Source organism: Histoplasma capsulatum, genomic scaffold (genome assembly GCF_000149585.1).
Source record: "Histoplasma capsulatum NAm1 scaffold_10 genomic scaffold, whole genome shotgun sequence".
NCBI classification, from domain to species: domain Eukaryota; kingdom Fungi; phylum Ascomycota; class Eurotiomycetes; order Onygenales; family Ajellomycetaceae; genus Histoplasma; species Histoplasma mississippiense.
Genome location: NW_001813973.1, coordinates 1,014,756 through 1,039,915, shown reverse-complemented (window position 1 = coordinate 1,039,915; position 25,160 = coordinate 1,014,756). Strand labels below are relative to the sequence as shown.

Genomic DNA, 25,160 nt, shown 5'->3' with positions numbered 1-25,160 from the left:
GTTTCGCGATGGCTACTGCATCTTCCGTGTCTGGGCCTCCGAGCTTCGAACTCCGACTCTCTTCCGTCCTCTCGCCATAAAAAATATATATACTAGTACATATATTCCCTTACGGGAAAGCAATATTGTCGCATCTAAAATGAGCAATGGATCCACTCGCCTGCTCATAATGCGCCTCGGAAAAGGGCCCCGTTATTATTATCCTCGACTGGCTCCTCCGTATCCTCATACTGCCGCACGATGGTCTTCCACCTCCGCTGGAAGCTCCGTTCCGCGTCAATGGTCTACACCACTGGCGAAATCCATTGCTGAGGCCATAAATGTGTGTATTTCCTCCGGAAATAGTATAATTTTATCTCCTGCGTTTCTTTTTTCTTTCTTTCTTCTTTTAAGAGAAGAAGTTGTGCATTTCATGCTGACAGGTTCTGAAAATCCGCAGGTCACCGGCCCCGTATCCATCGCTGCATACATGCGCCAATGCCTCACCTCGCCCGATGGCGGATATTACACCTCCCGTGGCCAGGAGGATGAAGACACGGCGCTTTTCGGCGCCAAGGGGGATTTTGTGACGTCGCCAGAGATTTCGCAAATATTTGGCGAGCTGTTGGGCGTGTGGACTGTTACGGAGTGGATGGGACAAGGGAGGAAGAGTGGTGGGGTGCAGATTATTGAGTTTGGACCAGGCAAGGGGACGCTCATGGGGGATATGTTGAGGGTGGGATTTTTTTTCTTTTTTTTTTTTCTGCTTGGGTTCTTCTGCAGGAGATCTTGGGGCCAGTTTGGTCGTGGGCGATTGCTAATGACAGCAGTCCTTTCGTAATTTCAAGAACTTCGCGTCCGCGATCGAGGCTGTTTATCTAGTAGAAACCAGTCCGGTGCTACGAGAGGTTCAGCGGAAATTGCTCTGTGGAGATACGCCTCTGGAGGAGGTTGAGATTGGGTATAAGAGCACGAGTATACACTTGGGTGTTCCGGTCATTTGGACAGAGCATATCAAGCTCCTCCCGAATGGTAAGAATATTTCCCCTCTCAACCCCTTCTAGACTCCATATTTGGCTATAGATGTATAAATTCATATCTAACTCACTCCTTCCACCCATCATCCGCATAGAATCGGACAAAACCCCTTTCTTTCTGGCCCACGAATTCTTTGATGCCTTACCCATACATGCATTCCAATCTATCCAAACACCCGCCCCATCCCAAACCACTATTAATACGCCCACTGGTCCCACCACCCTCCATCAACCACCCATTTCCTCCTCCCATACCACTGAATGGAGAGAACTCGTCGTCTCCCCTAATCCTGAAACCCCAGAAGTGAAAAGCGGCCAGGAGCCCGAATTCCGTCTCTCACTCGCCAAAGCATCTACGCCATCATCCCTCGTCCTCCCCGAGATGTCTTCGCGGTACAAAGCCCTGAAATCCACTCCAGGGTCCACAATCGAGATCAGCCCGGAAAGCCAAGCCTGCGTCCAAGACATCGCAAGGCGGATAGGAGGAGGAGGTGGGCTCGTCTCCGCGCCTTCCCCCGGAGTCACGGACCCGCCGAAGAACAAAGTTCCTTCCGGCGCTGCTCTAATCCTTGACTACGGCACCACCTCAACAATCCCCATAAACTCCCTGCGCGGCATCCGGAAACACCGGCTCGTTTCCCCCTTAGTCGCACCCGGGGAGGTTGACATTAGCGCTGATGTCGATTTCACGGCGCTAGCGGAGGCGGCTATTGATGCTAGTCCTGGCGTGGAGGTGTATGGACCGATGGAACAGGGGCCATTTTTGGAGGCGTTGGGAATATCGGAGAGGGCGGCGCAGTTGCTAAGAAGGACGGAAGGGGAGGGGGATGAGGAAAAGAGAAAACGGATTGAGAGTGGATGGAAGCGGTTGGTGGAGAGGGGCGGTGGGGGGATGGGAAAATTGTATAAAGCTTTGGCTATTGTGCCGGAGAGTGGGGGCAAACGGAGACCGGTAGGGTTTGGGGGGAGTGTTTTGGGGTAGAGTGAATCTTTTTAAAGGGTTTGTTTGTATTTTTAGACGTTAGTTTGTGTGTATAATATGTTCTTGATGTATGTAAATGGAGTTAGAAACTGTTAGGTCTAGTCTTTTGATGAAATAGGGGTGGGAAGAACTACATATCAGAGTCTCTATCCAGGAGACAAAGCCGCAATGGTAAATGATACCCCTGAGAGGTTTACAACATATCCCGCGAAACGCTGGAAACGAGGATAGTCCGCTTTCCATGCCTGTTCTCTCTAAACCATCTATCATCGTCCATTGTCTATTCTGGACCGATGTTCCGTACATGACGGTCCTCAGCCAGTCTAGACTGGCACAAGCCAAATCCATATCAAAATCAAAACACCAGACCAGATATCCCATGAAACCCAGAATTGAACCTTATATATAAAAGCCATTTATTGCGGTTAAAAAACTCCCCCTTCCATACAAGATACCTCCTAACCTTTTTATAGGTCCCCTTCAATCCTCCTCCCAGATATCCTTAACGTATGCCTGCGTCAACCTTTTATCCTCCCCATACTTTTTCTGCCACTGGACGAAGCCCCCCTCTAGCACAAAAACGGCTTGCTTAGCACTCTCTTCCTTCCCGAGTGCTTGTTCTCGTTCTCGGATGTACTTGAGTGCCGCGGAAGGTCCGCGCTCCTGGCTGAGCGCGCAGTGGAAGACGACTTTCTCCTTGCCACGTAGCTTGTTTATGAGATCTGGCATGTGCTTGCTGAGAGTCGAGCTCGGGTGCCAGGTCGAGGTAGAAATATGGCCGCCGATGTGATCTGAACAATGTTGTTAGAGCAGTAAGGGTGGAACATGGCGAGGGAGGGGTATCGGCGGGGTAGATGGGAGGGGTACATTGCTCTCTTTTGCAGAGGGTTTATTGTAAGATAAGACAGAAAATATGGCTGGAACAGCACTTACCTGAATCCCGAACATCTACTATTGCGAGCTGATTGGGGTTGGTGGGAGCGAGGAGCATGGCCGCGAGGGTCTCGCGGCTCATTCGGGGAAGGGTTGCGACTGTGATTCCTGACATTTGCCGCGAAAAGAAAATGCGGATGTCGATAAAGATAAAATATATGACAGATATGTCTATCGCAATGAAAGAATAAGGACGAGGAAGAAATCTAGCAGAACGAGGGCATTTGACTTAACTGTTCTCAACATGCTCCGTTGTCCTGGTAGATTCGAATGTTCCAAGGTTGGAGGTTGACGTCACGTGAGTTGTTCCGGCCGACGCATTTCTCAAATCTTTAACATCGGCAGACAAACTCCCAGCTCGCAACGGCAGAACCCTCGGCCAACCTTCTCACATTGTCAATTCACTTCAAATTGACATATAATGTATTTTGCATGATACATTAGAATTTTACAACCATGGAGGTCCGTATTACCCGGTCCATAAATCTCCTCTCGTCCTCTCGCCGCTCCATCCTCCGACAATACCCCCTATCCCGCTCTCCAGCATCAATTGCCGCCATCGCAAGACCAATTAACACCTCAGCACCCCTTAATTCTTCCGAGAAACCTCCTCCTTCCTCGCAACCAGGGCCAGAAGGCGAATCAGGTTCTCCACAGCAACAATCACAATTGCCACCACAACCACGCCTTCGACAAAACCAGCCAGTCAAACCTTGGTCCCCAGGAGATTTATTGAAGGGACCATCTAAAAGCCCGACTCCCCGCAACAGCAGCGCCAGCACCAGTAACAAAGACGACAATCTCGCCAAAGTGACCGATATACTGAATAACTTCATCCCGCGCTCTAACCAGCCGCGACAAGCCAACAATCCTTTCCAACCACGCACATCGCAAGACGCAGCTATGTACAGACAGGTGCGCGAGGCAGTGGGCCAGTCGCAAAAGTTTCGAGTGCCCACTGTCAACATGCGGCTGGGTCCGGAGCTGGGCCGTACAGTCTCAGTAGACCCGAAAGCGGGCGTGGATGTAGCGACGGCATTCCAGATGATGGAAACCAGGGTTAGGCGGAATAAGGTCAAGTCGATGATGATGAGGCAGCGGTTTCATGTTAGGAGGGGCCAATTAAAAAAACAGTTGAGGATGGAGAGGTGGCAGAAGTTGTTTAAGATGTCGTTTCAGCACACGGTTAGGAGATGTGAGAAATTGAGGAAGCAGGGCTGGTAGAGTGTCTTGGGGTATGGGAGATGCGGTATGGGAAAAGCAGTGTGCTTTTATGGCAGTGAACGATAGAAAAAATGCTGATGGCCTTTCCCCTTTCCGTTTTTTTGGATACATGGGTTTGCTGTGAGTTTTATAGAGGCTAGGATACGATAGGATCGGATCGGAGGCATCTTAGATAGGCGTGTATAGGCATACTTTCTCATGTACTACTAGCATTTTTTTGAACATGCAACTGCATTTCCCTTGTTTCATTGCATGGTGCATATAAGACTTTGCCAAAGTTGTGCTTGGCATAAGTTTTGGTACCAGTTAAATCGTCCTCGTTGATATATACTACCGATGGCTTGTAAATGCAAGTTGTAATTGTGGTGGATATCTTCGTCATTCATCATATTCAAATGCTGAAAAGATCAAGGTCTATTGTATGTCGATGTCAAAACCACAATCACAAATCTAACGCCTGAAACCCTGAAAATTGAACAAATTTAGAGCGAAAAGAAAAGTAATAAAACACAATCGATTTCAGTCCTTCTTCCCCGTAGTGTACCCTCCATACCCTCCATATCCCCCTCCATTCCCATTCCCATGGCCATATCCATTCAACCCCAATCCATACCCATTTGTCTTCCCCCTATTACTTCCAAATCTCAACCGTCCATTCCCTCCGACATCTGGACTAAACCAACCAAAAAAGGGCGTGTGACCCAAAATCCCGTCCCCCGTATACACACTCACTATACCCCTTCTATGTGCTCACCCTCTCCACAACTACAGCCAAACCGAGTCCAACTCCAACCCAAAAGCCAAATAGACACCAGCCGCATAAACCAGCCCACCACCAGCAGCCATCAACGCCGTCGACTTCGACAGCGACTCTTCCGCATGGACCAGCCCGAGTACATCGCCGCTAGAAACCCATCCAACACGGAACGTGAACACAAGCGGCTCGCCACGAATGACCTTCATTCCCCCCTCTGCCGCCCAGGGATCCATCAACATGTCTCTCTCCTTCCTCTGCTGCTTGACATATGCAACCCAATCCTCCACATCGTAGTCATCCGCAGTGGTAGCGTCCACAACCATCGGCATTGAGTATGCTGATCCGGCCACAATCTGTCCCCGCGGGAACATCAAGATTGCATCCATCTCCTTATTATGCTCGCGATCTCTTTTCTTCCCCTCCCCCTTCGTTTTGCCCTTCTTCGACTTCTCCGACTTCTTTGAACTAGAGCCAGAGCCCACGGTAGATAACTGCGCAGACTGGTGCATGAGCACATTCATGTCCGTCCAGATGTGTAGGTGGGATAGTTGCAGGGTCCCCTGCAGCGCAATTGTCAGGGGCGTAAAGGGCGGCTGCGAAGCGGATGACGATAGGCCATTATTCCTGGGAATTTCCTCCTCGCTACCGTTGCCGCCTTCACTTCCAGTTTTGTCGTTGTGCGGCTTGCGGTCTGGAGATTTGGTGGGGCCTCCGGGTGCAGAGGAGGCAACGAGAGGGAAAGTAGGTACGCGACATGTTAATGGAACGTCGGCGTGGACGTAGTATTCAAGCAGATGATAGAGAGGGTCGGGGAGAGAGAGAATGGTGCAGGTTATTGTTTCGGAGATGCCGTAGCGGAAAGAGAGCGGGGCGGATGTCTCGTTGCAGGTTGGGAAGGGGATGTATTGGAGTTTTCCGGTTGAGTCGGTGGTCTAGAAGGTTGTTTCGCGAGTGCGTCAGCCTAAAGTTATATATATGTAGTTATATTATATCAATTTGATCCCTGAAAATCATTCTGGCCGGAAAAATGTACTACTATTCATCTGTCTGGGTGGATTTCTCTCGACACATACATGTTCTCCGGTTTCTCTACATGACCAACAAACATTAGCAAAAGCAGTCCTAACATAGCCAGACCAACCCGTACCGATTTGGTATACTGGTGAAAGGAAAGAAACTTACATGTCTCTGTTCAAACAACTAATTGGCACGCTCTGACCATGCACATAGCCTGAGCTTGATTCCGCCGCCGCTAACCCGCCGCTGTTTCCAAGCACAATGTTCACCAGGAACAGAGGAAGGATATATTTTCGGCAAAGGGAGGAAATTCCTGGCGGCTGCGACGACATTATAGACACTTGCGGGATAAGGTTGGAGAGCGGGCTCTATATGGAGAATAATGCAACTGTGTCAACCACGGCGCTGGGCCAGACTATGCGCCAGGAAGCGCAGCTATCCCATTGATTGGCTGTAAATGTACGCGGGTCTTGGATCGTTTTGACGCCCAACAGGGGATCATCGAGAGGGATGGTGGAATAGGGGTATGTATATATATTTATATATGCTTTATTATTTTGGTTTTATATTTATTACCATTTACTGCCAAACGTCAACTAAGTTACAGGCGCAATAGAGCTTTGAACCTCCATCCACGCTGTGGTTAAAAGGATACATAGAATGTCAAAATAACTGGTTAGATTTACTTCCTGAACATTTTCCACGTCGTTGTCGTTCTCTCCGCCATCAAAGAATAACTTCCCATGTGTCAAATTGCCAATAACGCCTCAGTTTTTTTTGAATATATCCCAGATCTCACATCGGTTTATATTCCATTTGCCCCATGTATACCACCATGCCGCGCCGTCTTATCTACAGAAGCGAGGCCTTCTTCTTGTACGCAGCGATCAATCCGCTGGTCGAACCATCATGATTAGCTCCAGCGCCGGGAGTCTCCAGCTCCTTCTGAATATTTTTTGCCAGAACCTTCCCAAGTTCCACGCCCCACTGGTCAAACGAGTTGATGTTCCACACTGCACCCTCGGTGAAAGTGACATGTTCGTAATAAGCAATGAGCGCACCGAGAGTACCAGGTGTGATCTTCTGCGCGAGGATGGAAGTCGTTGGCCTGTTTCCTAGGAACGTCTTGTGTGGGACGAGGTTCTCCGCGGCGCCTTCTGCCTTGACCTCTTCGGGTGTTTTGCCTACCATTAGGGCTTCGGCTTGGGCGAGGAAATTAGATGCAAGCATCGTCTGGTGCTTGCCGCCCTCGACGGGGTTATGCGATTGCGCTGCAAGGATAAAGTCTGTGGGAATGAGCTTCGTGCCCTGGTGAAGGAGCTGGTAGAAGCTGTGTTGCGCGTTGGTGGCAGGTTCGCCAAATAGGATGGCCCCCGTGGTGTATTTGACATAATCTCCGCTGCGGGTGATGGCTTTGCCATTGCTCTCCATGGAAAGTTGTTGAAGGTAGGCGGGGAATCGATGCAGGTATTGATCAAACGGGGAAACCAGGTGGGTTTGGGACCCGAAAAAGTCACTGTACCAGACACTCAGCAGTCCTCCGATAACAGGTATATTCTTCTCGAGGGGGGTTTCCCGGAAATGTTTATCCATGGCATAAGCGCCTGCGAGAAACTCGTGGAAGTTATCGAAACCGATGTAGAGAGCAATTGACAGGCCAATTGCACTCCAAACGGAATATCGGCCTCCAACCCATGATTCGAAGCCGAACATGTTCTTCTTATCGATGCCAAATTTTGTGACTTCCGCTTCGTTCGTGGAGAGTGCCACGAAATGTTTCGCAATGTGACCAGGATCCTTTGCGGTTTTCAGGAACCAATTCTTGGCGGTGTTGGCATTGGTGATTGTTTCTGCTGTGGTGAATGTCTTTGAAGCGATCAGGAAGAGAGTAGTCTCTGGGTCGGAGTTCCTCAAGGCTTCAGCGGCATGGGTGCCATCAATGTTTGAAACAAAATGGACTGTCAGATCCCGATCAGCATAGGGCTTCAACGCCTCCGTTACCATGACAGGACCTCTATAGTAGTGTCAGAATATGTGTGACTTTTGAATTGACTTTTGAATGCAGGGGATTTTCACAGGATTGCAATTAAACCCGTATTTTGGCACTTACAGATCCGACCCCCCAATCCCAATATTGATGATGGTCTTGATCCTCTTTCCGGTATACCCAGTCCATTTGCCGCTTCTCACCTGCTCAGAGAACTCTTTCATATGGTCTAGGACGGAATTGACTTCTTCCACGACGCTCTTCCCGTTGACCTGCATGGGTTCGTTGGCCACATTGCGCAGGGCAACGTGGTACACTGCCCGATTCTCCGTGAAATTAATGGGCTCGCCATTGAACATCTGGTCACGAAGCTTTTCCACGCCGGCCTCTTTGGCAAGGTTTATCAGTAGGGCGAGGGACTCATCTGTGACAAGATTTTTGGAGAAATCGAAGAGAATCTCAGATTTGTCCGCGGTGTTATTGAAGGAGAAGGAGAATTTCTGGAAGCGGTCGGGATTCTTCTGGAAGAGGTCCTTTAGAGCAATATTGCGGCCTGTGGTAGTGTAATGCTCCTGAAGAGCTTTCCACGCATTGAGATTGCTGGCCTCTGAAAAGCTCGCCATTGCTGAATGTTTTGTAGGTGAGTGTTGTTACAGAGGTAACGTGTTTGCGGGGTGCGGGTCAGGATGGAGACGCAGAAACTGAACTGCCTCCAGCAATTGAAGTGCGCAAAGACGGAAATGAAAACGAGGGAGAATCCGCTCAATCTCTGCGCTGGGTGAAGGTGTTGTCAACAGGTTGAGGAAGAAAAAGTTCTGGTGGGGCAAGCGGCGGCTTTGATACTGCTACGGTGGGACGGGTGACAAAGGATGCAATGATGGCGGGGTTGTGGTTCCAACAACAGTGGTTACCACCTTGGAATCTCATTTCCCTTCCTCACCACCAACGGCAACAATGTCTGCTTAAATAGATACGGATTCCTACGCCGCGTGCTGTTGGCATGGGCAATTGGGCTCTGAGCCGGGTGTTCCGCGGTGATGCAGGATGATTAATAAACATGCTGCCCACTTCTATCCGACTCTTGATACACTAGGAGCGACAGCTGATGTTTTGATTCTGCACCGTGTTATAACAGAAAGACTTCTAAGGCTCAGCGAATTGTCTTACTGGCGATCCTCAGACAACATGAATACGCTTTTGTCTTGAAGTTACCAAAGCGAAGGAAAATGAAAATTTCTCTCACCCAGGATAAAATCGCAAGAAGGGCGCCAGCGGGTAAATATCCCCGGTCACTGTCCAGAGCATGTATGGAGATGGACCCACTGGGGAGGCTGTCAAGAGAAATCCGCTTGATTACTGTGAGAAATGACCCATTATTTTTTATCCGGGGGCTAATATTTCAGTCTGTATGCATGCGTGGTGCATTGAATCATCAGTGTGCTTTCAAACCCTTGCCGTTAAGTCTGTCTCATTGTTGAGGCAAAATAAAATGAGCCCCACATCTGCTTGCAAGCAATTTTGACCTGTCACTATGAGAAGGAGGGGGCCAGCAAGAGGTCTCATTTCGCGGCTCCAGTCTAAGTGAAGAACATCTACTCCATATGCCCAATACAAAAGATGGTAGCATTCGTGGGGATAAGGATTATCTATCCGTATATGCCTCGATAGACATTGAGGGGCTTCGCCCAGCGTCGCCTTAAATCCTGAGCCCATCTATATTCTTCTCTCTTCCTCGCTGATCTGCAAATCAGGCGTCAGTGTCGGCATATTTCTCTCAATCGATGATTTTGGTGACCAGACTTGGTGAGTCAATGGGGCAAAATAGGAACGGAATTCTACAGGCAGTCTGGAAACATTATACGGGGTGGAAGGTTTTTGTCAACCGTTTGGGATTGTCGCGAGGATTCAAGCGAAAGAAGAGAAAACTCGATAAAACTATTTCCCAATTCCACTGAAGAAAGTAACTCCGAAGACCCGTTCTGCCATCATAACATTAATACCCGAGCCAACAATAACCTCAATAGGAACCAGGTCTTTTGCGGCCTCAAATATTGTAAACGACCCCATCATACGGTCGTCCCGTCGTTGCTTCCACGCAACCAAGATCGTGTTGCTGTCTCGCATCTCCAGTTTCTGATTCCCCATACACCTCGGCGCCGTATCGTCCAAACGATCAAGGATTCCTGGACCCTTTCCGTACAAACTCCATTGCGGGGGGTGTTGGTGGTGGTGGTGGTGGTGGAAGAACCTGGTACTAAGAGCCAAACCGGTATCGCTTCCCCCATCTTATATTGTCTGTTCCACCCACTGCGAGTGATTCTCCACCTCCTCGATGGGAGTCTTACGTCTCTATTTTCTACAACATCAAGGTGGGCCTTCATACTAATGAAACCCTGCCACCACCTCGGGCAGAAATTCACAATCCGGGCCCCCAATATCCCTTCACAGGCTCTGGGGACGCCAGCGCTCGATACTGGATAAATGCTAAATAGTGGCGGGAGCACGGATAAGACGTCTACCCAATACATATCCGTCATAACGAAGGAAGGGAAGTGGGCGCCGTTGGCTGCATTGTAGATCATGAGTTGAAGGTTGAGCGGCAGGATCAAGCCGAGCGCGCTGGACTTTCCGACTTGGAACTTGCGGTATATGGCTGGTCTGTTGGCTATCTCGACATTGCTTGAGGCACCTTGCGGTCTACGTGGGCTCCCTTGTGCACGTTGTCTGGGTAGTTGTAGGAGACTTCCTATTGTGCGCTGTCCGGGACAACTTCGATGTTGCTGGCAGATGGCTCTTTGTTGCTGCCGTCGTTTGTGAGGCGATTGTGCAACCCTTTTTCTGTACCCGGAGCTGGTTCATTTATTTCGAGGCCACCTGAAGCATCCGGGTTTTTACCGTTCTCTTTTGCTTGGAAGGGGCATGTAGATTTCATTTTCACTTTTTTGTCTCAAAACATTCTCTGCAGGTTCACAGAGTAATGAGCCAATAACTTATAGGTTTGCTTTCGAGCGATATAAATAAGCTGCCGTTTTCGAGTTTCTTCTGACCCTCTCTCATAGTCCCCAGATAGCAGGCAAGTCGATTCGTGTCGATCAACTTTCTAACTATATAAAGAAACATCAATGAGCAAATTGCACTCTAGCTAGCACCTTCTAGACTCCGATCTAGAGTGAAAACTTATTATTAGTCTTTGGCGAACGTGGTAACTAGCTATATTAACAGTTGGGGCTTATGTACATAAATACAAATAACAGGTTAATCACTGGATCAGATATGGATGAGAAAAGCCAATGAAAGTGCTATGATCATCAAAAAATGAGATCCCAATTCAATTTAAAAAGCCGCTGGGGGGAGATGGGCCGGCCGGACCGTGGCAAGGGCAAAACCCCGTCGAAGAAGAAGATGATGGATGCAACTGCTTGCGTAGTAGGACAGATTCTCTTCCACTTCCCCTTCCGGCCTGTGCGGATCAGCGCTCAATAATAAATCTCCCCCACCCCACTCTGTTCTGCAAAATGGAAATGTACTTGACTTTGATTCGATGGAGGTGGTGATATGGCATGCATGATATGTGGAGAACTTTTTCATGGGCGTTTTTTTTTAAATCGAATTCATCATTAGTTTGGACTACGGAAAACCTTTCGACTTTTTTTTTTTTTTTTTTTTTTGTTGTTGTTTTTGGCTAGAGTGTTATTGGAGCGCTGCTGCTTGCTCTAAACATAGTTATTCAGATTCAGAGAGTATCTAAAATACAATCGCACATCCGCCAATTGCTGAGCCCGCAGCGTGATTTATTTCGTTGAAAAAAGAAAGAATGTAAACCGGAATCAGACAAAGTACAAATCCCATGGCGGCCAAGAATATGCAGGCACCGGAAAAGGCCCGGACAGAATTGATAACCCGGGAATTCCCATATATAAGAGCCATGATATATTCCAGATGTGGGATTTCCTCGGGGCATATTCAAAGCAAATATCACAAGCAAGTTTGCTGATGAGAATCCTACTATATGCAGAGCGCGTAGTCTTGGGCGGAGGAACACAGAGAAGGGACGTGTACTTATATGATACCAAATGGTTTACAACAGATTTTGAATGAAGCTGAGGAATCCGAGAACAGCAACGGCGCCAGTAGCGACCTCCGCTGAGATGGCCCCATTACCGTACACCGGTGGACTCGCCGATGGAGGTTGACTTGGGAGAGTGCCCGTTGGATAAATTTTGTTGTTAGATGCGGTGTTAGCTGCGGTGCAGACAGATCGAGATGGGGAGGCAGTTGGGTAGATCGGGGTTATAGTAGCGGCAGTGGGAGCCGTAGAGGGAGTAGCCGAAGGTGATATGGGATACTCGGATGGGGTCTCGTCCGCAGGAGGCTCAGACGGCGTCTCGGAGGGGGTGTTGGCGGGGGTAGACGCAGATGGCATGGCAGTGGCGGAGGGAAGAAAAGGGGGCAGGTTGCTCATGCCTAATTTCTCAAGACAAGCTTTGGGCCCAAGGTCCTACAAGGAACGGGTTAGTTCCAATCTTGTTATGGGAATGATTCTCCTAGAATATTGATTGAGATGCGAGTGAATCGAAATGTCAGGGAAAAACATACATCTGGGCAGCAGTAGCCATCAGTGAGGCAGCCAGAACCGCTTGGGCAGGAATCTAGGTGAATCAAGTTAGCTGATATTCTCGCTCGCGATACGTTATAGTGAGAGGTGACATGCATCCATCGCAGCATGATTGCCCGATATTGGGATTGAAGCAAATTTTGCCTGTTGTTCCACATTGGACGTAGCCAGCGCCGAAAGCATCTTCGCAGGTTTCGCCAGAACCATTGGTTTGGTCTGGCTTAAATGATTCTCCACCTTGGCGGGCTCTCAGGAAGCGGAAGCTATCAGCAGGAGAAGTGTCGATGCGCGTCCATGTGTTGGTGGCCGCAGCGCTGCTCGCAAGTAATGCGGCAGCAGCAAAAATTTGAGTGCGCATTGTCGGGCGTGATCAAGAAAATAACTTCCACAGTGTTTTCCTCTGGCTTCGACGTGAATGAATAATGAATGACAACAAGTGCTTTAACGAGCGACCGGATATAGATATATCCTTTAGTTGAAGGCAAAAAGGAGTGAGATAAAAAATGAATGGGTTGGGAGGAGCCAAGGGAAATAAGGAGAAATTGGGGAGCCTTTTCCAATATAAGGGGCATCGCTCCATTCACCTAGCCTTCATGCGGAATGACACAAAAGAAAGCCCACCACAACCTTGAAAAGGCGGAAATAATGTGACTGCTGAGAGAAGCCAATAGTCAGGGATTCTTGAAAGTTCATGCCGAAATAATATTCCAGGGTGGGATGTCATGGCGGGGATATTGCAGACAAACGGCTCGGCCCTTCGCAGACAGCGATACGTCTGCTTACATTTTTTAGTAGGCTGAAAGAATTTGCATCTTTCGATCAAAGACAGTCGCCATACTGCGAGAGACGCCGGACTCCCACAGAGCTGCAGGCATACAATAAAAGTCTCAATAAACGGGCTCGGACCACCGTCGCATAAACCAGAACAACTAGCGACTTGTCCCTACTAGTCCGCACGCGGGAGCTTGTCGCGCCCAATCATAGATTCCCAGGGCAAAGGAACGCAATTTCCTCAGCACAGGACAAGAGATCTTCTAACCTCGTAGGAACCAATGGGGCCACACTTTCGTATGTCGTGTCGCTCCTTATAGCACGCCAAAGTTCGATTGGCCGATCGACCAAATGGAAATAATCAAGGGCCAAGCGATAGAAGCCAGCCAGGAGATAAAAGCGCCAACTCGATTGCGCTTAGCTGAATAGGCACTGGCTTCATAGTTTTGCATTTCGTATTTTTGGAACTATTGAGTTGGATTTCCACAATTCAATATCTCTCTGCGCTGGAGGCGTGGAACCCTATTTGATCTGTAGGTGTAGGATTCATGATCCGTTTAACCTTGCATAACTGCTAGGACCGACTCACTCTCTCATCTTTTTCAATTTGCCTAATATTAGCTTGGTCTGAAACGTGCTTCATATGTTTGCAAACGGATCGGTGTTTCGAACTTCACATTTAGCGCATTATTACCTTGCTGCCGGAAATATAACCATCAGCAATGGGCACCTTAAATTAGCTCATCATACTCCGTAGTTATGGTCACCTTGCAAATGCAAACTAGGACCCGCCGCCCCGTGCTCATCAGCTGGGCGAATGTCTATATCGATCAGCAGCACTCACTAGCAGAGTCTATCAACTAGATATTTAGAAGATATTTTTCTAAATCACTTTCAATGATTAGCATATACTTGCATCTATGCGAATAATGAAGTAATTACGGAGTACAGATCTGTACATTGTCAAAGGTCTTAGAAAAGAAGCTGAACTCTCTATGTATGTACTGTACGTTTTGTCAAGTTCAAACAATATTGAAGGTCAGCAATCTGCCATGGTTAGAAAATTCGATTCTCCATTTCTTACCAAGTTCAACGAGAACCGATCAGCAACTTGCTCTCGAGATTTGGGGCGGAGGAGTTCGGGAAGGCATGGTCATACTCAATACTCCGTAGACGCTAGGCTAGAAAGGCATGTTTTAAGACGAGGTATCAAACAGCTAAACAGCCAAAGAAGCTTGATCTAACGTCGAGAGTCTGTTGTGCGAAGCTGGCTGGAAGTTCCATACGCTGCGTACATAGCTGCCGGCTTCTGCTGACTGACATGACATCCATACGGCGTATGCCAAATCGGTGCTTAAACGACATGCCATTCTTGAACGTGACAATGGTTTATCAACGCTGGTATTAATACCTGGAGGAGCTTGTCTGGTATTGATTTATTAATTTAAAGGATCTGCATAACGAGGTGAAATAAGTGGTCGTCCAAGAAATTTGGCTCCTGTGGAGCCAAGCCGCAAGCCGAATATTGTAGGAAAATCTCACCATTGTCAATCAACGATCACTATCACAACAAAGCTCGATTATTGTGGCGATCGAATTGCTTGCGAAAACAGGAATCTGCCCAGCCACCCTGAATATTAGTAGCAAAACACTGCAAAAATAGCCATTCTATCCATGTTTTTCTATAATCATTCAAATAATGTCAAATCAACATTCAAATCATTCAAATAACGCGTTTTTCATACCTTTATCATCAAATCTTTTTCAATATGCCTCGCAACGCCCGCCGCCCTGCTGCTTCTACCGCCTCGCAATTGTGTAAAAAGAACCCTACCCTACACCTCAGTCTCCCCAAACTACCTGAGCCCATGCTAGTGCCGGATAATGAGATGGAGGAGGTGGAGGAGGTGGATGAGAATGATATTGAGACTCAGTCAGAAGATTCTCAATATCCACTGCTTATCTCTGAATAAATCCCTATCTCTGAGCCAGTCATCTCATATAGATTGTATGAATGTGTGGTTATTAATGGGATAAAGAAATCAAAGACTAAATATCAGACTGTCACAACAGATGATCCAATTGTCAATCTTTATTTCATTCAATATACTGTCAAAAAAATGACAGAAGAGTTTGTTGTAAAGCAGAATTGTAAAAAAATGAAAATTACAAATTATATAACAATCATTTCATTAAATAAATATGAATCTCCTTTCAAAATCAACATTGACAAAGAGAAGAATTGATGAGAGATTATGAATCTTTTAAAAAAGTTGTATAAAAAGAAGATAAATGATTTTACTGTTGAAATTATCACATATTTCAATTTTTTTGATATATCAATTTTATTTTCAAACATATCTGCAATACACAGTTCTACAGCTTTTGTTGAAATATCAAAATTACAATTAAAAACTTAGATTTGAATAGTAAAAAAAACTCTTGATTTTGAATATAAAAATGAAGCAATTTTATCATCTTACAATTCTCATCATTGTAATGTGACGGCGCCGAGGCGGTTGCTACTCGGCAGCGGCACAGAGGAGGATGGTATATAATGGGAAGCCTTATGGGTGGGCTTGATTATCTCGCTTGAACCGCGAACTCGTAGAATACTATACAAATACTGAACTACCAGAGGTACTCGGCACACTAAGAATATTGTATGGGGACAGTGGTAACTCTGGTATCTTATTGTCAAAAGATAAAAGACGAATCGCTGGCTCCTGGAATAGAGAGCCAGCATCTAGCTATTCTATATAGACAACGGGCAGCCATCCTCCCCTCACTCTATGAGCGAGGGTAGCCGAAGCAACTCCGCAGTGGCGCTGCATTGATCTGCCAGAAGGAATCTACTGACCCCGTATAGAAACAGGATTCTCATATCCCATTAATCGAATCCTCTTCTATTGCATCCGAATGATGTCATAGGGTGGTTGGAAACCGGTTCGGACACCTGCGTGACGTCATGGGATAGATGGGATTATCCGAGGGGAAGCGATGGGCCGTGTGGAGCCGTCACGGGGCCTTGGCACAACCAAGGGTGTGACACATATGTAATGACTCATCTAAAGCAGAATGTTCTTGATCTTGATCTCCTCTGTGGATTTTTTGAGCTCACCAACTATCAGAATATCTCTTCAGTTGTGTTTGTTTTATGAAAAAGTATTGTTTTTAACTCACAAAAGAAGATTGACTTGCTGTTCTGTCTTTAAATCAATAAGATCTGCTTTGCTCACTGTGATGTAGTAAATGCTACATGAGTCTGAGAGAAGATTTTCTTGAAAATGAAACCATCAGATGAGAACATTGTTCTGTATAGAAGAATTGAGAAACTGAGCTCAATTATCATCACTGATTGAAATCAGCATGTGTTGACAAATGACATCTGCTTTGCAGCTTCAGTTCTTCTTCTCAAAATATTTCTCAAAAAAGCTTTCAATATTTCAAAATATACAGTCATGTATCTTCTTGAAGATTTTTGAATTCATCAATTCAAATGTCTGCTCGGAACCTTTCTGCAATGATGAGGTGGATTTGACTGAAGTGCTGTTAAAAAATGAGAAAACGCTCACTGAAGGAGTTGTTCATCAAAGAAGGATGTTAATGAGAGTAAATACAGCTTTTCAGATATCAAAGTTTCAAAGTTCGGCATTCTGAGATTCAGTGGGAGGTCTTTGAATAATCAGATACATCAGTGAATGATAGTCATTATATCTAAAGCTTTCTTTTGTCTTTTGAAGGTGCTTGAATAACTGTGCTAGATCAGATGCTATATTTCCATCATTTATTCATGATGAAAGGCTGTAGACTGCACCCTCTCTCTGTAATGTATAGACAAGTTTTGAAATCACATTTTGAAACAGTTGATCAAGGCTATCAATGACACCATTGTAGAAAATTAGATGCAACTCATATATTCTTTCAGCTTTTTGAAGTGTGTCTTGTAAACAGTCAATTAAATTGGTTAGAGGATGATTTTTGATAATGATGCGATCTTCTTGTGAAAGTCCTGCCATTTTGATGGTATAAAAGACTGTTGAGTTGATGTGAGATTAACTAGGAGCTGGTAAGGGGAAAAAAATTAGATTGGTATGCTAATATTATGTGATGGAAAGCAAACAGGGGAACAAAAATGCAGAATTGTTAGGAAGTTATGATCTATGATACTCTGCAAGAGAATATAACTCACTAGGAAAAGATGGTGATATATATAATCAAAGGAAGGATTATGGTCAAAGGGTTGATCCGGCTTGGCTTTGATGCACAACGCGAATGTGGGAACGGATAGAACCGCTGAGCAAGGAACCAGGTGAAGATGAATCCTACAGCATAATTATTTGATCGCGATGGAATGGTAATAAGCGCGAACAAAACAGGGGGATTGAAATTGTATTTTGAGGAAGGTCGGCTATTCCCATTTAGAATTAATGTACACCACCCACTATCACCATCCACCCCTTCAATCTTCTGTCCTGTCATTTCCCTTCTGTTTGCCTCTGAACCCGGCGCAGTTCGTTATTCCATAACATGTTGGCAGGCCGCAGGTCCTTATGCACCACTCCCAGCATACAGATTTCCCTCTCCGACATGGAGATTTCATCATTCAGCGTTGAGAATTTGACTTTGTCTATACTCTCCCCGGCCCAACCCATGAGAAGCATATGGCGGATGTCCCCAGCACCATGGAGAAAAAGGATCAGTTTCAAATCAATCATCCCCAGAAATACAGAGACAGCAGAACCTTGTGCTTTCTGAAGAACCTGGTATATTTCTGCTTCATGTGAGACATGTTTCCATAGCCCGGGGTCAACTCTCCACAGAGTTGTACCACGCCGTTTCCGCTTCTCATTTTTCTGGCGATCACGAGTGGGGTGATAATACACAAATTCGGGTTCATGAATCGTTAAGATAATAGAAACATGGAGTAAAGAACAATATGATGCTAATCTATGGGCCTCTGAGAGAAGATTGGGATACAGCGCATAACATTTGAGTGCAGGTAAGCGTTTTTTTCCATATCCAGTGGGCTTTATTGCTGACGGTTCAGCAAGGTACGTTGAGAATGAGTATAATGAATGAAATGAATGGGAATTGACATCGGGTTATTGAGATTGTTGATTCCTTGCCGTGGCTGTCCGTGAGATAAAATCAGACGCGGAAGACAAAGTGACTTTCTGAAACCCAATTGTCATTGCTGATTGATGTGTAATTCAGATACGAGTTGCTGTTACTGGATTATCTAGACCTAAACATTCGGATCTTTCCAGCTGTGTAGTTCTATTCTTAGATGTAAAAATTAAAAATATGTGAAATTAATTGGTGAAATAAAAATAAAAATATATTTGGACAGTTCAATTCACAGGCAAAAAGAAGAACAATTTGACAAGAAGGCAACAACACCTTCAGACTGTCTCTCAAAGGCCCGTTTCCAACTCTGCTCAGACGCTACTCTGAACGTCTGACCCTGTTGTCGTAGAGATATGCCCAGTCCAGCCACTGTTATTACAGGGTCGTTTTATGCCCTTCTGATGGATTGACCTTTTCAAAGATCCAACCCGCCTTTTCTTCGGGCGCCGGTCTATATCGGACCGGTGAAAGTCTATGATCAGAACCCGGCGCAGTTCATTATTCCATAACATGTTGGCAGACCGCAGGTCTTTATGTACCACTCCCAGCATGCGGATTTCCCTCTTCGACCTGGAAATCTCACGACTTAGCACTTCCTTGTCTTTGACGTTCTCTATACTTTCCCCCGCCCAACCCATGAGAAGCATGTGGCGGATGTCCCCAGCACCATGGAGGAAAAGGAACAATTTCAAATCAATCGTCCCCAGAAATACAGGGACAGCAGAACCTTGTGCTTTCTGAAGAACCTGGTATATTTCTGCTTCACGTGAGACAACTTTCCATAACCCGGCTGTTGTCCCCTTTCCAACAAGAGTGTAGCCATATGCAGCACAAGTGATCTTGAAGGGTGCACCATATGATCCACAAGTCCCAAATGGTGTGCAGTTATGATCAAGGTCACGATTGAGCTGTTCATTCAGCATTTGCACAAGCTTCCTTGCATCGATACAATGTCGATGATCATTCTGACCTCGCCGGTGGAGAGAAACATTAGGGCATTGATGGTCCAATTCACCTCCTTGTTGCAAACCCAATAAGCATCGCTGTGTACAGTAACGTGCCGTGTGTTGGCTCTGGCCGCTCGATGGCCTAGGACCTGCTGGGCGCGCCGATGAACGCTGGTTGGGCGGGGAGGACATCACTTGGCTGAAGCCCCGCTTCCGGCCGTGCGCTGCTTGGTTAGAGTCGGAATCGGAAGAATCCATACGATCATTCAAAGGCGAGGTATCCATTGGTGCACAGGTGGTTTGAGATCGGGTAGAAACTCGACGGCCGGGCTGTAATGGAGACGATGGCAGATGTTCAGAGGGCATATATTCCGAGCTTGCATATTCCGATCCTGGAGGAGTTTGTTGCAGCTCGTCATCAGGGATTTGCGACCGTGTAAAGTCAAAACTTGTTTTCCATATATGGAGTTGGGATCTTGCAGCATTCCGCCACTTCTGATCACGGATATCCGAGAGAAAAGACATCAGACAGAGACATAATATTCTGGCAATAGCTGTTTTTGACTGATAAAAGACCCCAGGATTTTCTGAAATCACATCCATGTTTGGTTCGCAGAGATAGTAATAGAGTGTACTAGGGTCGCTGTATGGCACACGAAGAAGAATGATAGCAAATCCATTAGTTATATAGGAGTACTCCAGTCCAGCTTGGATCATGACATGATACTCCTGAACCAAAACTGAGCAAGTCAGCTGTTCCGCATTATATCTCAGCTTTTCATCCTTGTTCAGCTCATCACTCTTGGGGATTGTGTCTGACTGAACAATCTCTTCCCAGAGCTTCATCGATCGAAGACCCGCTCGGAGATTTTCAACCGAGAGCTTGTGTGGCGGCTTATACTCGACTGTTGTAATCAAAGTATTCGTGGAATCGTTGATCCGATGAATACAGAATGAATCCGGTTTGGGATGTTTTGTGCTGGATTCATCAAGCAGCTGTACATCTGACTCTTCTGATGTCTGTAGAAGATTTTCATGATTTTCAAACAGAATCCCATCTCCAAGCCGGAATCTCTCTTGAGCATCAGGTATTTTGCATAGCTCGGCTATGATATCATGGACATGATCTTCCACAGCGGTTCGCTCGTAGTGTTCCAGATCCTTTTCACTTCGTAGTTTTCGACTAGAATACCGCCGACCAAGTTCATTTAGCACAAGAAGAGATGTGAAGAGTCGAGGTGCATCTCTTCCAGTTGGTTGCAGGTAAGTGGAAACCGCATCATAAATTTCTTGCAGTTGAGCCGGGCAGTTTGACCAAAAGCAAAGACTTGTTGGGCAGTATTTCCCAGTGGGTGGTGGAATACTCCCCTTCGTGGAGCGGGTTGGCGTTCCAACCTGCAAAGGCTGGGAGAATGAATCATGACAACCTTTGATGAGCTCTTCTAGTGTTGTCGGCTGATTGCGCACTCTCTCCTGTGATTCCCGCTCCTCTGCCTGCCTTCGCAACTCTCCTTCGTGTCTCTCTCGCTCTTCTGCCTGCCGTCGCAACTCTTCTGCCTGCCGTCGCAACTCTTCTGCCTGCCGTCGCAACTCTTCTGCCTGCCGTCGCAACTCTTCTGCCTGCCTTCGTTCCGCTTCCGCTTTACGGTAGAGAGCCTCGTAATCTGGTGAACTGCGATCAGCCATTAGAGAGAGATAAAGAGTTATATCAAAAAGCGAAATGGGTACGAGAAATATAGTGGCGTAGAGATAGGCGATAATCCTGTAGGTGGTGGGGAGAAGCGAAATAATGCCAGTCATCCCAAAATAACACGGATCAACCTTTGCCCGTCACATGTTAGTGTTTACAATTCATTTTGACTGCACAATTCATTCTTAGATCGAAGGGTAAACTGATGCGGCATAATGGGTTGCTTGTCGCATAGCTTCGATCACCCAATAACCCATCCACGTTCAAGTTCAAATTTCGCAATAAGCAAATACGTCGTTAAGAGGATCGAGCCTTGAAATACTGTTGAGAAATACTGTCACAATTCTAAATTAATCAGAACTACAAATAATAAACAAACTATAAATTTTGTGCATAGTAGATGACTTCAATGAGGCATCATCACTCTCTGTTTAATTTTCTATCAGTTTAAATGTTGAGAGGGAAATAGACTTGGAAAATATTTGCACTTACCAAGCAGATCAGGCATTGCAGATGTATTTTGTTTGCGCTGGCAAAATTTAATATGACGTTTCATATGTTTTGCATCTTTCAACTTCTGACATAGCTGACAATACTGTCTCTTGCCTCTGACACACTCATGATTTTGTGGAACTGTTTTGTTGCAATTCTCACAAGTACAGTGCTGCGCAATAAGTTTGAAACCATTGAGACCTCGTGTCAAAATCCACTAGTCCCAAAGGGGTTTAATGTTTGCACTGTTTATTGATGAATATGTGGGTAGGTGTATCCTTGCTCTCGAAGCTTGCATATAACAGAACGCAGTTGAGGGGTCAATTCCTTGCCCCGACCCATAGCAGATGATAGAGATGAAGGAACATAACTAGAGGAATGACAGCAGTATGAGGAAATAGTATGAGAAGGATATAAATGCGTCAGAATAAAGATGAAGCAGTTCCACCCACAGACGCGTTTTATTCTATAGATTAAAAATAGGGGGAAATGGGTGCATTTCAATATCATGTGACGCTATAACTACTACTAATTATCATGGGTTAAACCCCTTTGGGACTAGTGGATTTTGACACGAGGTCTCAATGGTTTCAAACTTATTGCACAGCACCTGTAATAGCCAACGATTTTTCTAGGCACTGATTCTTCACATGGTTGGAATAGTCCTTTGACCGGATAGTTTTCCCACAGAGTGTGCACTGTTTCCTTGGCGGGGCCATTGATAAAAGCTGATTTGAAAAACGATAGGTGGTGGTAGGATGGCGATGGCGATGTCGATGGCGATGGAGATGGAGATGGCGATGGTTATGATTTGCGAGCTAACAAACAGGAGCCCGGATAGCAACACCAGTGATAAGCTGACGACACATCTGCTTTCACCAATAGGGAGAATGCATTCTAAGCAATACCGATCACAGAAGAGTTCTCCACGCTAATAGCTATAGATTTAACATTGAAATTGTGTATTTCTTTTCGTTTTGATTTCTCCCTTATGGACCAGGGTTATATTCCAATATTAGTTGTCAAATTCCATATGAAACTTAACCTACGCGATGATCATCGATATCAATCAATTTTCACCCATACTACTTTTCTTCACCCAATCATCTTGTACGGTTCAAATAACCGCCAAGATAACATGCCAAGTAGAGGGCTACGGGGGCCCTCAACATGGGGTTTGAACCACGCCGAAAGTTTTTCCGGCCGAAATTTCGAACCGCTAATAGCGATGCGCAACATGTGAAATGAACATTTGGGAGTTGAAATTTGTGTAGGTGTTGTCAATAATATCTGTGAAATTGCCCGATATTGAGTAGAGAGGTAGGATTTGCAACCCTGATAGAAAATTTACTGGTGCTAACTGAATGTGCCTGGTGATCAATCAATAACTGCATATCTGAAGACTACCATAAGACAAATCATTGATTTAAATTCGAGATTCAAGAATATTATACATCAACCAGTGTTCTGCAACCCATGTAACCAGTGACGGAACCTCTTTCGCTTCCCATATTCGCTTTTCGGTTTCAACGATTGAGCGGCATGCATTGCCAACGACCCTCTATTCCATGAGTTCTCAGAATCGCCATATAACCGAAACCCCAGGCTTCACGCATTCCTATTCGGTATTGAAGTTCTAGTTTCACTTCACAATTTTTACATGTGTTGTCCAACGAGGCGGCACTGTCTTTCCAATATTCGGCGTATGATTGGATGGAGACCAGCTTTAACTTTGCTGAAGCTGCGTTGATATAGTCTATCAGCAATTGAGGCAAGGTGTCTTCGTACACTTCATCATTCGCCTCTTTCACGTAAAGACATTCCAATGTGGGGGGCAGATGATCGATTAGGGGTGATGGACGCGATACTAGGGATTCCGCCGGCACTTTGAGTCTGGTCAGGGTTGGCAGTGTGGCAAAGTTAAAGGTGGTTAGATGCACCACACCATGAAGGCGGTTAAGGCAAAATGACTTAAGGCTGCTCAATTGAGATAGCAAGCGTGCGACACTTTCATCCGCTGATGGCCTGATCTCCCATCCCGCCGCTTTCACCAATTCATCCAATTCATCCACCTGTCTGGTATCATCTTTTCTCAGATCACCGATCTCGAGCGTTTTGATATGTCCAGCCAGGGTTGAATCTTTATTGATCATTGCCGACAATTTTAACACATGGAAATATGCCTTCTTGGAGGCGTCCAAGTTGACGGTCTCATAAAGACATAGCTCAATCGAGAGGAAGGATTTGCAGCTACAGGCTAGATGTGCGATGTCTTTCATGTTCAGATGGCCCGCAATCTGCCGTTTCAGTTCAACGGGTAGTCTGGTGATATTTGCCTTCATGTTTCAATATCGTGGCGTCACCTGGAGAGGGACACTATAACAGCTCGTTGTTCAATCCTGTTTTCTCTTTGCTTTATGTGGCCGAGGAAATATTTTGACCAACTGAACAGGTAACCACACCGCAGCTATTGCAATTGTCCAGAAGGCAACACCAAACAAGATAAAAGGAAGGGTAAAAACTAGAAACCAGCTAAAACTCTTTTGAAACAGAGGCCAAGGAGCTGGTTGAGATTGGGATTCTGTGATCCCATGCCGGATAGCGTCGTTTCCGATGTGTGGAGAGAATAAGAGGATGGGAGAAGGGTGGGTGCAAGGCCTCTCTTTATGGAGTCTAGTGAGAGACACAACAATGTCCAGAGTGTAAGCCAGCCTTACCTTGACTGTTTCCTGCCTCAGGAACTCGGATTGAGCCCCTGGAATTTGTTAGCATGGAACAAATGGTTCGGATCTTCACTTCGCCCAACCAAACTGGGGATCAATATGTGCATGGCCGTCCATACCCAATAAGCCACGAAGATATAGAAAGGCTGACGGAATTTGTTTATGTACAGTTTACACCATTCATTTACATTCTTCAGTAGCATTTCCAACAAGCAATGACCTAATCACTCTGAGTGTGTTGCTTGGAGATTTGAGATCACTTTGAGTGAGTTTGAGATTTTATTGATAAGACGCATTAATATGCACTAAAACAGGTCATCCTCCGACAAGTCTGCCTCCAGTTGCTCCTTGCTTTCTTCACAAACAGCTTCTAAATCACGCATCTGTTGCTGAAGGTACTGTACCCCTCGATGAAGCTTAGCATCTTGCAATTGACGACATAATGAGCATGTGTACATGATCTGCTGTATATGTCTGTAATCTTCCCAGAAAGCGGCTATATGCCATCTGAACCCACCCGATTCCCCTGTTTCTATGCCTATACTCAAAGCGCACGTCGTAAAACCGGCCAGCTTTTCAAGCAACAAAAAAAGCTTGTGGAATTCAATGGAAAATTCTTGAAGATATTTTTGTATGTCACCAGTTGTCTTGGCGTTGTTAAGGTGCCGAAGAGGTTCCTCCAGGGTGCCAATATTTTCTTCAATATCCTGTCTCATTTGGAGTAACGCGCTATAGAGATCATCCAGGTTGGCAATATTTTGATCAATATCCCGTCTCTCTTGAGCAACAATATCGAGAGATTCCTGAATAAGATAAGCATTAAGAAACAACAAACTTACGGAAACAACAAACTTACAGAAGTGCTCAACTTACCAT

At 46.0% G+C, this 25,160-nt stretch overlaps 11 protein-coding genes across 11 annotated transcripts; 3 read left to right on the top strand and 8 right to left on the bottom strand.

Annotated features, from left to right (window-relative positions):
* Positions 1–169: 169 nt before the first annotated feature.
* On the top strand, positions 170–1,998 carry HCAG_08206 (conserved hypothetical protein; the record flags this gene model as incomplete). The annotated part of the gene is made up of 4 exons (XM_001537047.1): positions 170–322; positions 440–715; positions 810–1,011; positions 1,112–1,998. 4 exons carry the CDS (start codon positions 170–172, stop codon positions 1,996–1,998), a joined length of 1,518 nt encoding a protein of 505 aa, XP_001537097.1.
* Positions 1,999–2,478: 480 nt separating this feature from the next.
* Positions 2,479–2,989, bottom strand: HCAG_08205 (conserved hypothetical protein; the record flags this gene model as incomplete). The annotated part of the gene is made up of 2 exons (XM_001537046.1): positions 2,479–2,789; positions 2,932–2,989. 2 exons carry the CDS (start codon positions 2,987–2,989, stop codon positions 2,479–2,481), a joined length of 369 nt encoding a protein of 122 aa, XP_001537096.1.
* Positions 2,990–3,387: 398 nt separating this feature from the next.
* On the top strand, positions 3,388–4,155 carry HCAG_08204 (predicted protein; the record flags this gene model as incomplete). The annotated part of the gene is made up of 1 exon (XM_001537045.1): positions 3,388–4,155. The coding sequence occupies one exon, from the start codon at positions 3,388–3,390 to the stop codon at positions 4,153–4,155; it is 768 nt and encodes a 255-aa protein (XP_001537095.1).
* Positions 4,156–4,920: 765 nt separating this feature from the next.
* HCAG_08203 (predicted protein) lies at positions 4,921–6,261 on the bottom strand (the record flags this gene model as incomplete). Its single annotated transcript, XM_001537044.1, has 3 exons — positions 4,921–5,844; positions 5,980–6,001; positions 6,095–6,261. The coding sequence occupies 3 exons, from the start codon at positions 6,259–6,261 to the stop codon at positions 4,921–4,923; spliced, it is 1,113 nt and encodes a 370-aa protein (XP_001537094.1).
* A 520-nt stretch (positions 6,262–6,781) lies between these two features.
* On the bottom strand, positions 6,782–8,539 carry HCAG_08202 (glucose-6-phosphate isomerase; the record flags this gene model as incomplete). The annotated part of the gene is made up of 2 exons (XM_001537043.1): positions 6,782–7,943; positions 8,040–8,539. The coding sequence occupies 2 exons, from the start codon at positions 8,537–8,539 to the stop codon at positions 6,782–6,784; spliced, it is 1,662 nt and encodes a 553-aa protein (XP_001537093.1).
* Positions 8,540–11,994: 3,455 nt separating this feature from the next.
* HCAG_08201 (predicted protein) lies at positions 11,995–12,889 on the bottom strand (the record flags this gene model as incomplete). Its single annotated transcript, XM_001537042.1, has 3 exons — positions 11,995–12,414; positions 12,513–12,565; positions 12,628–12,889. The coding sequence occupies 3 exons, from the start codon at positions 12,887–12,889 to the stop codon at positions 11,995–11,997; spliced, it is 735 nt and encodes a 244-aa protein (XP_001537092.1).
* A 2,182-nt stretch (positions 12,890–15,071) lies between these two features.
* On the top strand, positions 15,072–15,275 carry HCAG_08200 (predicted protein; the record flags this gene model as incomplete). The annotated part of the gene is made up of 1 exon (XM_001537041.1): positions 15,072–15,275. One exon carries the CDS (start codon positions 15,072–15,074, stop codon positions 15,273–15,275), a length of 204 nt encoding a protein of 67 aa, XP_001537091.1.
* A 2,505-nt stretch (positions 15,276–17,780) lies between these two features.
* On the bottom strand, positions 17,781–18,154 carry HCAG_08199 (conserved hypothetical protein; the record flags this gene model as incomplete). The annotated part of the gene is made up of 2 exons (XM_001537040.1): positions 17,781–18,065; positions 18,134–18,154. The coding sequence occupies 2 exons, from the start codon at positions 18,152–18,154 to the stop codon at positions 17,781–17,783; spliced, it is 306 nt and encodes a 101-aa protein (XP_001537090.1).
* Positions 18,155–18,550: 396 nt separating this feature from the next.
* Positions 18,551–21,577, bottom strand: HCAG_08198 (conserved hypothetical protein; the record flags this gene model as incomplete). The annotated part of the gene is made up of 4 exons (XM_001537039.1): positions 18,551–18,582; positions 19,016–21,200; positions 21,363–21,403; positions 21,562–21,577. 4 exons carry the CDS (start codon positions 21,575–21,577, stop codon positions 18,551–18,553), a joined length of 2,274 nt encoding a protein of 757 aa, XP_001537089.1.
* A 1,510-nt stretch (positions 21,578–23,087) lies between these two features.
* Positions 23,088–23,903, bottom strand: HCAG_08197 (predicted protein; the record flags this gene model as incomplete). The annotated part of the gene is made up of 1 exon (XM_001537038.1): positions 23,088–23,903. The coding sequence occupies one exon, from the start codon at positions 23,901–23,903 to the stop codon at positions 23,088–23,090; it is 816 nt and encodes a 271-aa protein (XP_001537088.1).
* Positions 23,904–24,589: 686 nt separating this feature from the next.
* Positions 24,590–25,160, bottom strand: HCAG_08196 (predicted protein; the record flags this gene model as incomplete). Its single annotated transcript, XM_001537037.1, has 2 exons — positions 24,590–25,087; positions 25,158–25,160. 2 exons carry the CDS (start codon positions 25,158–25,160, stop codon positions 24,590–24,592), a joined length of 501 nt encoding a protein of 166 aa, XP_001537087.1.